The sequence below is a fragment of the Mustela nigripes genome, chromosome 13 (assembly GCF_022355385.1).
Source record: "Mustela nigripes isolate SB6536 chromosome 13, MUSNIG.SB6536, whole genome shotgun sequence".
NCBI lineage: Eukaryota > Metazoa > Chordata > Mammalia > Carnivora > Mustelidae > Mustela > Mustela nigripes.
In genome coordinates this window covers 97,484,105-97,497,134 of record NC_081569.1, presented here as the reverse complement: position 1 = coordinate 97,497,134, position 13,030 = coordinate 97,484,105, and the positions used below count along the sequence as shown (strand labels likewise).

The 13,030-nt window shown below is 33.2% G+C and overlaps 1 protein-coding gene across 1 annotated transcript in view; it reads left to right on the top strand.

Moving 5' to 3' along the window:
* The window catches only part of MAP4K5 (mitogen-activated protein kinase kinase kinase kinase 5), a 108,363-nt gene that overhangs the window by 70,238 nt on the left and 25,095 nt on the right, over nucleotides 1-13,030 (top strand). The window contains exons 14-21 of the mRNA XM_059373163.1: nucleotides 258-336; nucleotides 5,826-5,884; nucleotides 6,904-6,971; nucleotides 8,627-8,669; nucleotides 9,520-9,673; nucleotides 10,638-10,735; nucleotides 10,927-10,968; nucleotides 11,856-11,940. Of these exons, the coding sequence (XP_059229146.1) occupies nucleotides 258-336; nucleotides 5,826-5,884; nucleotides 6,904-6,971; nucleotides 8,627-8,669; nucleotides 9,520-9,673; nucleotides 10,638-10,735; nucleotides 10,927-10,968; nucleotides 11,856-11,940 (628 nt within the window). The remainder of the gene's footprint in view (nucleotides 1-257; nucleotides 337-5,825; nucleotides 5,885-6,903; nucleotides 6,972-8,626; nucleotides 8,670-9,519; nucleotides 9,674-10,637; nucleotides 10,736-10,926; nucleotides 10,969-11,855; nucleotides 11,941-13,030) is intronic.

Sequence of the window (13,030 nt, the reverse complement as noted above, 5' to 3'; positions counted from 1 at the left end):
CGATTACAAACTCCTTGAAGATAAGATTTCTCTCTTTATTTGCATCTTTTCAGTATTTTACACAGTATAAACATGGAATAAGTGAATAACTTTTAGAGTATCTTAGTGTTCATTTTATTATGTTTATCCTGTAATTTACTCTATTAGTAGGTAGTCATGTTTGTTAGTAGATGATCATTCAGTTAAAAAGAAAAATTTGACCTTTAACTTTATCACTGAAATTTTTTAAAGTGTGTGTATTATGCTTCTCTTCACAGCCCCATGCCATCATTCGTCATACAATTAGATCTACAAACAGGAATGCCAGAGCTGAACGGACAGCTTCAGAAATAAATTGTATGTGTTTGGTATACATTTTCAGTTGGTGGTTTTGGTGGGTTGAGCTGGGTATTTTTGTGGGTCCTTTTGGAACAATAAAATTTCAGACTAATGGAAAGTACATGCTTTAACATAATCAGAATAAACAACTAAAATAGAGGTTGTTTCTCTGTTTTATAATGGAATTCTCTTGTTTTTTCATTAAATGGTTTTTATTTACTAATTACAAAGGCAATGTATATTCATTGTAGAAAATGTATAAGAGGAAAAAATAGAAAATTAACATTGCCCATCTCATCACCCAGTACCAACCCATAGATAATATTTTTGCTAAATTGCCTTCATGTTTTTCCATGACTAAATTTACTTAACATACAAGCATTTTTTTTTAAATGCTTCTTTAAATTTTCACTTCCTAGCCTAGCCTTTATAACCAGTAAAGGTTGTGTCCTTTTTCACTGAGGTCATATATTGTAACTGAATAATTTCCTGTTGTTGGACATTTGGGTTGGTTTTGGGTTTTTTAGTCAAGTTAATAGGGGAGATTAATCTTTTCTAAAATATATACTTAAAAGGGGAAATTGATGTTTATTCAATAAATTAATAATTGACAAATATTTTGTATAAAGGATATTTGTCACTTTAGCCAGATTAATTTAGAAGAACAGATTTGCAAAGAAATTTTAGGTATGAGTATATTGACTTAAATGCATACTTTTTCAAAAGAGATTTTTAAAAGTTTACAGTAAAATAAGATAAAAATGTAATGAAGAGAATATATTAAGTATTTAGGCTAATTAAAGTTATTGCAGACGTGCATTTAGTTGAAGTTCTAGCTTTCTGGATACAGCTTTGGAAATATCTAGGTCAGTGGAGAGTTAGAATGTCCTTCCCATATCCATCAATTCAGTCAGGCCTTTTCTTAGTTAAACTGGTAATTTGAGATTTTATCTCTTTGTTAGCCTCAGATTGCTGATATTTCTAATGCTGTCTTCTTATATAATCCCAAGGGAGCTCTCTAGACTTCAAATACCATACAAAAAAGAAGCAAATTTGTTATTCCATTATAAAGCTATCTTCTTTATTTTTTGCATGTCTATAAATATTCAATTAATATTGTCTTACTTCTATATTTTCTTCTATAGCTTTTGAATTTTGTGTCATATTTAGCAAAGCCTTCCTGATTTTAAGATCACAATAGAATTCTATTTTTTTCTTCCATTTTTACAGTTTCACTTTTTTAATATTTAAATCTTTGATACAAGATATTAATTTATTTGGTAAGAGGTATGAAGTATGGATTCAACTTCAGCTTCTTTTTAAATGACTACCCATTTGTCTAAATGCTAATTATTAAAAACTTAGTATTTTCACTAGTGGATTTGATATATCACCTTTATGATGTATTAAATGACCATTTAGATTTTTGGTTTCTTTCCAGAAATTCTGTCATTGCATTAGTATGTCTAGTCATGTGCCAATAGCATAATTTGATTATTTAGTCTTTGTAATACCTTTTAAAATATGTTCGGGCTAATCCTCCTCCTACTCCCCTCACTCCTCCCACCAAATATATGTTGTTGCTGTTCTTTGTTATGGTATTTGGCTATTGTATTTTTCCACATAAACTTAAGAATCAGCTTATCTAGTTAAGGAAAATTCTTAGTATTTTTACCAAGATTTCATAAAAGTTCATGTATTAACTTAGGGAGAGTTGACCCCTTTATGATAGTCTGTCTTCTTAACTAAAATAGGCTTTTTGCAGAGGTAAGTTCAAGACTTAGTTCTTCCTGAACACCACAGTACTAATATCTTCACCGAGTAAGCTTTTTGTGCTTCAGTACCAGAAAAAAAATTGGCATAGTTGAAGGTCATTTTACTGGTGATTTATCTTTATATTTTCTCAAGTCTTCTTTTGTGTCTATCAAGAGCATTTTATAACTTTGTTTTTATGTGTTTACTAGGTTTTGTATAGACCTAGTTAGTTTTAATCTTATTTTTTTTGTTTCATTTTTTAAAATTTGAGCTGGTAACTTACATATAGTAAAATGCTTAGGTGTACTGTATGATGAATTTTTAAAAATGTATACACTCATGAAACTGCCATCCAGATCAAACAGAATCCCTGAAGTCCCTTCCCTTGTGCTCCTTCACAGTTAGAACCCTTCTATCTTCCTATATACCCCCGCCCTTTTCATTGCCCAGGCTAATCACCGTTCTGTTCTCTTGTCACCACAGATTGGTTTTTACCTTGATCTGGATCTCAGATAAATTTGCACCCTTTTTGCTTGGTTTCTTTTGCTCAGCATTATGTCTGTGAGAAGCATTCATTTCATGTATAGCAATAGTTCATTGTCTTCACAGTAATAAAATATTTTATTATAGGATTATAATACAATTTATCCATTCCTTGGTTGATGGGCATTTGATTTGTTACCAGCTTTTGGATTTTGCAACTATAGAATAAACATACATGTGTTTTTAGTGGAGATAAGTAATTTTTAGGGTCTTGGCGTAGTCTAAGACCACCAAGGATGAATGTGATTGTGTAGTCCAGCAAAGTCAGGTTTGTTGACTCTGTGCAATGAAGGAAAACACACAATAGAGGAACTATGGAACATCCCATTAAACAAAGGAAAAGAGTGGGTTTTGGAGAGTAGAGTTCAAGTGAAATGTGGTAACACACAAAAAAAGAGATGTATATGATTGGGTGACTATCAGGTCTAACACTGTGAAAATTGACCGACGCTTGTTTTCTTGGAAATTTGGAATGCTTTATTTGAAGCCCCTTTATTTGAAGTTCTGTATCTATTTTTCAACTGGTTTCTAGTCTCCTGCTTCTTCTCTGGTTATTTTATTATTATTATATCTTGGACATTACAGTGAAACACTGAGTGTCTGGTTATGTCCTCTTTATTCTGCAGGTGTTTAAAGAGTTAATTAACTGGCATATCAGCTTGCTCCTCTTAAGGCTAGTGTGAGGTTTTACCAGAATATTCAGCAAGCTCCTTCCTCTGGTTAGAAACTCAGCTATCTTTCCCGCCACTCCGTGATCACCAGAATCTACATTTAGCTCACAGCACTCTGTTAGCTGTTTGTACAGTCTTGGGTGTTTGTTTGTTTGCTTATGGACAATTTAGTATTCAACCAAAGACAAAGAGATCTCTTGGCATATTTCTAGAGCTCCTTCATGTAACTTTCTCATTTCTGGCACTCTGCCCTTCAAATTCCCACCACCTAAGCAGTGCCAATCTCCAGTCTCCTGCACCCAGTAAGGCTGTTACTCTCTCTTTAGATTCCACTTTCTTGTGTCCTAGTTTGGAAAGTGACTCCAGGCAGAAAGCCAGAGTGAATATGGATCTTACCACTATGGATTCCCTTCTCTCAAGGATTACAGCCTTGTGGGGTCTGTTATCCATGACCCCAAAATAATTACTTCATATCATTTGTATACACATTGGTATTACATGTATGTAGTTGTTTAAAGTAGAAAGATAATTCCAATTCCTGTTACTCATTGTGGCTAGAACCTACATCATCTTACAGAAATAAATAAGTATGTATAATAGAAGACCTCCCCATCTTTGGATTTTCATAGGCCAAAGATGCACCCAAAGTTACTGTCAGTATTTTCTTTAAAACAAAATAATTTGAGGTCCCATCTACCACATAAGCCAATGATATTGGAGGCTCAGGCTGGCATTTCTGTGCCATAAGTTAATGGCTGTAATAATTTAGAATAGTCATAAGGAATTTGATTTTTTTTTTTAAGGAGTACTTTTCTTGTGTTTTAAAACATCTTAAATGTTTATGAAACTCATTTTTTTCTTGGAATTTCTTGTAAGTCTTGAAATTTGCTTGATCTATAATTCTTATTGTTGAAGATAATAATGACATTTCCTCTTTCTCTGCTCAGCAGGGAGCCTGCTTCCCTTCCTCTCTGCCTGCCTCTCTGCCTACTTGTGAACCCTCTCTCTCTCTGTCAAATAAATAAATAAAATCTTTAAAAAAAAATAGTGGTTTTGAGTTAAGGTATTTTTCAATAATATCAAGAAATAAGTTATTAATAATGTACAATTTGCACCCTTTTTGCTTGGTTTCTTTGTTTTTTTTTATTTTAGGTTATTTTTGAAAAGTAGATACAATTTTTATGACAATGTTTTTGTTTAATGAATTATATAAGTACTTTGTATTACTTTAAAAATCTTGTTTTAGAGATAAGAACAACTGGATCCTTTTTGAAAATGATTTAAAAAAAATTTTTTTTTTTTTGGGCGCCTGGGTGGCTCAGTGTGTTAAGCCGCTGCCTTCGGCTCAGGTCATGATCTCAGGGTCCTGGGATCGAGTCCCGCATTGGGCTCTCTGCTCAGCAGGGAGCCTGCTTCCTCCTCTCTCTCTGCCTGCCTCTCTGCCTACTTGTGATCTCTCTCTGTCAAATAAATAAATAAAATCTTTAAAAAAAAAAATTATTTATTTATTTATTTATTTATTTTTTTTGCCAAGGTTGTATGTGGGGATCTTGCATCTCCATGATACAAGTATGAATTTTATTTGTTTGGTTTTTAGTCACATTAGCTTTTATAATAAATTTTTTTATGGAGCACCTGGGTGGCTAACTTTGTTAAGCGTCTGCATTTTTATTTCAGTTCAGGTCTTGATCTCAGGGTCATGAGTTCAAGCCCTGTGTTGGGCTCCATCCTATGTAAAAAAATCCCAAAAAACAGCTGTAAGTAAATAATAAGCCATCCTTTATGGTAGATAATAAGCCATCCTTTTCTCTGTCTTAGGATGTTTCACATAAGAGAAGTTTGAGCAGATCAAGTATAATACACAATGAGCGAAATATATTAAATTTATAAATACTATTATATTTAATTTAATTTATTTTTTTCAAAGATTTTATTTATTTATTTGACAGACAGAGATCACAAGTAGGCAGAGAGGCAGGCAGAGAGAAAGGAAGGGAAGCAGGCTCCCTGCTAAGCAGAGAGCCCGATGCGGGGCTCCATCCCAGGACTCTAGGATCATGACCTGAACCGACGGCAGAGGCTTAACCCACTGAGCCACAGGCACCCCTATTATATGTAATTTAAATACTATTTGTTGTTTTTAGATAGTTACAGGTAATTTGGGGAGGTTCATCCCTGCCATAAAATTGTAGCCTTAGAACAGAGTGTGCAGCCTAAACAGAGAAAATCCTCAGTGTTTTTTCTTAGTCCAAATAGATATTTTGATTAATTTTTTGAAATCTCTTAAACACAAAAAGTGCTAAATATTTAATTTCCTGACTCCAACCAAGAATTAAATAGAGTTGTTAGAAAGATACCAAATTGTTATCTTCTTTCGGTAAATATGAAAAAAGGGGACACTCTTGCAGTAAACAATCAAAAGGTTTTGACTTTTCTTCTTTCTCCCTTCCCGTCTCCCCAGTACATGTGCTACTTGTTACATTTCTGAGACTAACCCTTTAAGATAGAGTTTGTGAATATCTGTTATATATTTTGCAGTTGACAAATTACAGTTTGAACCTCCTCTGAGAAAAGAAACAGAAGCACGGGATGAAATGGTAGGAATTACTACTTTTGAAATGCTTTATAAATTAAAATTTGAGAAAACTTAAGAGTTAGGTATACTTTGACTAAGGAACAAAGTTATATAGTCTTCTAAGCTATAATTTAGATACTGCATTTCACACATTAAAGTTTGAAAAAGCTTATAGTTATGTATATTTTGACCAAGGTATAATGTGTAATATACCATTTTAACTATTCATTTTGAGCCTTCTGAGTCTTCAGCAGGATTTACATGAAGTTATTAAATATATGAATTTGATGCTCAGCTTTACACTCTCAGGATCTTTTTTCTTATCAACTCTTTAGGTTTAGAGTATATTTTTGCATTACCTTACTGGTTTTAATATTTTTTTGTTAGTATAGCTTCTTTTTTAACCATTGCTCTTATTTTGAGGTTACTATTTAATTAAACCTTTCCTTATCTAAAAAGAAATAAGTAATAGAGCAAGGTATTATTAGAATTGCCTAGATGTTATTTTAATATTTACTTTATTTTTCAGCTTTGGCAAAGTATAATTTTTAGAGGAATTGTCTTCTATTAATGGATCTCTTCATTCTTAACATTTGGCAGTAGTGCTTTTCTTACTGTATATATTGCTATATATATAATTCTCAACTTCCATGCCATTGGGAAAAAATAGCACCAGTAAGTTCATGATAGTTCATGATTGTTTAATAATATAATGATTAGTTTTCTACACTAATAGATTAGTGATCCAGATAATTCAGAGTTACGTTTTTCTGTTTTATTTGGAATATATTAGCAATGGTAAAGACGGCTTGTCGTTTGAAACTTTATTTAGTATGTTTATGGAACTTCTTAAGTATAAGTCAGCTGATAATGAATCATTGACCTAAATATGTCAAGTAACAGCAAATCTAGCTGGAGATTAAAAAATTGATGAAAGCCAAGATGATTAATAATCATGACACTGAATATTTTCTTGACTCAAATAAGATGATTTATGTCTATTATAAGGGAAGAGTTTAAACTATTTTTTCACCTTCACAGGGAGTGTCATCAGACCCAAATTTTGTATTACAGTGGAATCCTTTTGTTGATGGTGCAAATACTGGCAAGTAAGTTGTTTTTTAACTATATATATTTTTTTAAAATTTTGTTTATTTATTTATTTGACAGAGAGAGAGAGAGATCACAAGTAGGGAGAGAGGCAGGCAGAAAGAGAGAGGGAAAGCAGGCTTTCTGCAGAACAGAGAGCCCGATGCGGTGCTCGATCCCAGGACCCCGAGATCATGATCCGAGCCAAAGGCAGGGGCTAAACCCATTGAGCCACTCAGGCACCCCTTTTTAACTATATTTTACTTGATTATATTAGAACACTGAAAAGAAATAAAATGAAAAAAGAAAACAGTATTGGGAGAGATTATTCTAATAAGTTTTAATTTTCATTCTTAAATTGTGCTATGCCTTTTATCAGTATAAATAAAGCTTCTGATTTTTTAATTACCAAAAGGCATCATGTGTTAATCCTTAAGGTTTCTTGAGTTTTCTTCTTTAAATCAGAACTTAGTATGTGTAATGTTAATTTACTAAAGGATGAGTTACATAAAGTCATGGGAAGAAATACTATAGGAGGAGTCGAAAAACCCCAGTTCCATCTCTGCAGTATAGTTTCTTCATATTCTAGACCTTCCCTCAACAATCAGGTTACAGGGCCAGCCTAGGTGTTCCAAACCTGTTTGTGCATTACAGTGCCTCGAGAGGTCTTTAGAAATCGATTCCTGAGTCCTCCACATTCAGCTGATAGATCTGGGGTTGGGAAACTATGACCTGTAAGCCACATCTGACCAACTGCATATTTTTTGTACAGTTCACAAACTAGAATGGTATTTAGATTTTTTTAATAGTTGAAAAAAAATCCAAAGAAGAGTGATATTTTGTTACATGTGAAAATTATATGAACATTTCAGTTCATAAACAGTTGTTGGAACACGACGATGCTTTCATTCTATAACATGAAAAAAGCTGTGGCTTTTATTTTTTTTAAATATGACTTTTATGACATGAAAAAGCTATAACATTATAACAAGAGAGTTCAGTAGTTGTGACCACTGTATAGGCTAAAGTCTATAATATTTACTATCTGACCCTTAAAAGAAAGTAAAGGTGATGCAGATGTTGCTGATACGCTATCCCACTTGGGATAGCTAAAGGGTTTGATGATACAACCATCTGAATCTAGGATTTGCAGTGGCTTCCAGCTCTAAAATTCTGAATCTGTTTTTTACTACTCTGTTTACTTCATTTTTTTTAAAGATTTTATTTATTTATTTGACAGAGATCACAAGTAGGCAGAGGGGCAGGCAGAGAGAGGAGGAAGCAGGCTCACTACTGAGCAGAGAGCCCGATGTGGGACTCAGTCCCAGAACCCTGGGATCGTGACCTGAGCCAAAGGCAGAGGCTTAACTCACTGAGCCACGCAGGCGCCCCTCTGTTTATTTCATTTTAATTACATACTAAATATGCAAAGCAAAACCGTAAAGTTAAAAAGAGTTTGTATTCATTTTATAAAAATTGATTTTATAGTTCTACTAATGTAGTTTGACACATTGAGGTCTTAAGTTTTCCTATAGGTTTTTAAAAATTCTGCAGCATGATCTAATTGTCTTTTATATCCCCTGAATATAAATAGTTTTTAATACACATTTAATGGAGTCTCTGTTTTATGTTATCATTTACCACCATCTGAATTGCATGTTTCTCTTTGTGTTAGATCAACCTCAAAACGTGCAATACCACCTCCCCTACCTCCTAAGGTGAGCTACTTAAAATTTCTGAATAAATCCTTTTTTAAGTAATATAATAATTAAATTTAAAAAATAATTTTATTAAATTTGTTCAATATTCTCTTAAATATATTTTATTTATTTATTTATTTATTTAAAGATTTTATTTATTTATTTGACAAAGATCACAAGTAGGCAGACAGGCAGGCAGAGAGAGAAGGAAGCAAGCTCCCCGCTGAGCAGAGAGTCCGATGTGGGCCTCGATCCCCAGACCCTGGGATCATGATCTGAGCCAAAGGCAGAGGCTTTAACCCACTGAGCCACCCAGGCGCCCCTTAAATATATTTTAGATATAGTTTTCTTTAAGCAGGGATTACGAAGATATAAAATATATATTAAAAAAGGGCTTCTTGAGAAATAGAGTATTTGGATAGCTATAAGAAAAAGATAAAAATCAGTTACACTCATCTGAGGGAAAACTCCTGGAGAAGAAATAGAAAGTGTTCATCATTTATAATCCTCATTTACTACTCTAATTTGCTATTTCATTGGAGTCATACATACTTCATTAAGTCCTTGCTTGTTTCTACTAATTAAATACTTTGTTAATTGTTTATATTATTTTATCAGTTGAAATTATATCAGTTTGACTTAGGGATGATTAAAAGAAAAAGCCACATGGCAGGTTCTTTGTTGTGTTGGGACAGTAATTTCAGCTCTTGTTTAGTTTGCTTACTTAGTGCAGTGATTGAATTATATAGAAGAAAGGAAAAAAAGACATATCCCCATTCCCCTAAAGTCTTTGATGCATAATGATAATAGAGTGTTACTGTTTTATATCCAAATTTATTAAAGCACTTTTGTATCTTATTATCACTAGCCAAGGATAAACAGCTACCCTGAAGACAGCCTCCTAGATGAAGAAAAGTCATCAACTATAAAACGTTGTCCTGATTCAGAGAACAGAGCTCCCCAGTTTCTCAGAAGACAGAGTAGCCCGAGTTGTGGTCCTGTAACTGAGACTTCCTCTATGGGTATGGCTAGCAGTATCAGCAGTCCTGGAGTGCATACAGCTAGATACTGTGATCTGGGTAAATAAAAGTGAAAACCGAAAAGGAAGCCATTTCCATATTTTATTTTTATTTTTATTTTTTTTATTTTTTTTTTTTTGGTAGCCATTTCCATATTTTAAAGAATGTCTTCAGTCAATCTTATAATTGTTTAAAGCTTTTGGAAGTTGTTTTTTAAAGTTCCATATGGATGGGCTATACGAGATTCTGTCCAGATCAATCCTAATTTGATCCGTTACTAAATATGGTAGGATCTTAGAATGACGAATGGATGTTCCTACCCTCCAGTTCAGGATTGGTAGCAGAAGGTACACCTGTGTACCCATAACATTAGATAAGACTGTTTGTATAAATGTCTCATACAATAATTACATGTAATAAAAATGAAAGATTTTTAGGAAGAAAAGAATAGGGAATAGAGGGGGTGGGCCCTTGCAGAGTTATTAAAGGACTTGGTTGAGCCTTCATTAGGGGGAGCCAGTGCTAACAGGCATTCCTGATGAGCAAGAAGTAATAAACAAATGTACTGAACCATGAAAATCTGGATTGTGTTTTAAGTATAGTCTAGTATAAGAAAAGTGTGAGCTTTAGAAGATATATACTGGGAGATAGGACTAGAAGATAGATTGAAGTCCACTTTTGAAAGGCCTTGACTATCAGCATAGCATTCATATAGCATTTCTTTTTCTCACAATATGGGAAGATATTTGGTGTTTTCATGATGTAAGACCACTGCTAACTATGTAGTGCTACCTCTGTAGAATCTAGAGGAAGGCACCAAAGATACTTTTACTCATCTGCCAGTAGAGAATATTTCCCAGTAAATGATCACCCAAATGGTATATAAGTATTGGGGGAAAGGGAAAATTATTTTTCATGGAAAGTACTTATTATATGTTCATTCGGCTTTTAACCATGATTCTTTTAGGAAATGGTGATGGTATTTCAAAACTGATTAGTGAAAATACAGAAGGATCAGCACAAGCACCACAGTTACCAAGGAAAAAGGACAAGCGAGATTTCCCGGTAGGTATAATAGGTGTTTGGTGATTAGTTGTAACTATTACCATGTTCATCATAAAAGAGGCTGTGTCTGTTTGGTGGGCAGGGGGCATAGTCTGTTTAAATCAAGAATTTGAATAACTGAAATTCCAAATGTGTAGGTTTTTTTAAGGTTTAAGAGATCTTTTAGCATTCAAAATATTTTTTTTCCACAGAAACCTGCCATCAATGGCCTTCCACCCACCCCAAAAGTGCTGGTAAGGAATATTTCTATGTAAACCACTTGCCAGTTTCCATCTCTTTAGTTACAGCAGCAGATTTTTAAATTTGCCGTCAAGTACCTTGAGCTATTGAAAGGAAGGATTCACAAAATACAAAAGCATTAAATGCATTTTGATATGCCATGGATTAAATCATGTACCCTAATTTGAGTGACTTCGTTAGAATTTGGAGAGTTTCACTTTTTGTAAATAGGGCATTTGGGTTGTCAGATTCAGTTGGCCTTCAAAGGCCAATTTGACTTTAATGTGGTATCAGTAGTACTGTGTTCTCTTCATAATGTGAGTTAAATATCTTTCTATCCCTGAAGCCATTTTCATTTTGAACTATACATAGTGAACAGGAACAGGGAAGCTTATGTTAATGCTGGTTATGTGGCTCTTCAGGGTGCTTCAGCCAATCATAAGAAGGGGATGCTTTATAAATTATACCTTCTTATTCAGTAAATGTCTAATACATAATATAAATATTAGTCTTTTTGTCTGTTTCACTATTATGGAGTTATATTGTAATTATAATTACTATTATATTGCTCAGAAATATCATCCATTGTTTCACATTCTTAAACCTTAGTCCTAAAGGCAAGTGATAACTTAAAATTCCTAAAATGTATCACAGACATATGTAGATGTTTTGATAAATTTTATATTTTTGCTCTGAAGTACCAGATTATACAAGAGAGGATTGGGAGACTGTCTTGGTAGAAGGAGTTAAATGATATCAAAATAGGAATGTTGTTTTGTAATGAGACCATAAACATATGCAGTAAGAGTCAGTTTACCATTTTGTAATAATCTTAGCTATTTCTAAGACTATATAAAATTATCTAACCAGATAAGTCAATATTTCTTTCTTTATAAATAAGATGGGAGCATGTTTTTCCAAAGTTTTTGATGGCTGCCCTTTGAAAATTAATTGTGCAACATCCTGGATACATCCTGATACAAAAGGTAAAATTTCTGAACTTTTAGTACATCTCTAATAAAATATTTGTTATGGAAAAGGATCTTTACGATCAGTGAACTGAGGTTGTTTGCTTTAAAAATATGACTTTAGAGAATAAATAGGGCAGGTACCTGCAACAACGTAAATAGAGTTTTGGTTTAAGGTACTAGAATTTAGAGTATACAGGAAATGTTCTGATTAAATGAGACTGAATAGTCATCACAAGTGATTAAAACCATGATTAGGGATTTTCTGTTCTATAAAAGGATAATACTGGGACAATTGATAATTTCAATCAATAAAATCATTAGATTAAGTTAATAGTATTGTTTCAGTGTTTACTTCCTGATTTTGATTATTGTACTAAGATTATGTAAAACCTTTCTTTTTCTTTTCTTTTTTTAAGAGATGCATACTGAAATGGGAATAAAGGGACGTTGTGTTTTTATCTTAAATAGTTCAAAAAACAAAAAACCGTGTATATGGAGAGTGAAAAAAAGGATAAAGCAAAAGTAGTAAATGTTAATATTTGTGAAATCTGTGTGAAGGAGGATATTCAGGAGTTATTTGTACTCTTAGAGCTTTTCTGTAAATCTGAAGTGATAACAAAATAACACTTTATTTTTAAAAATTTATGTTGTATATTTTTAAAGTTAGAAAGCCTAATTAATACATAGAGGTAAAAATTTGGCATCAAATAGATCTGGGTTTGAATTCCTGCTCTGTCATTATTATATGACTTTGGAAAGATACTTAAAACCTCTAGTTCTCAGTATGATCCTTTAGAACAGAAATACTCTTTTTTTTTTTTTTTAAGATTTATTTATTTATTTTAGAGAGAGGGAGAAAGTGAATGGGGTGAGGGACAGATGGAGAGGGAGAGAGAATCCTTAAGCACACTTGGGCTGAGCAGGGAGCCAGATCTGGGGCTCCATCCCAGGACCCTGAGGTCATGACTTGAGCTGAAGGCAGACATTTAACCAAGTGAGCCATTCAGGTGCCCCTAAGAGAATACTCTTAATATTCATCTTTTTGCAAGGAAGGAAGAAGCCTACCTACCTGAGTGTCTGGCAATTAGTAAATAGAGATTAGGCA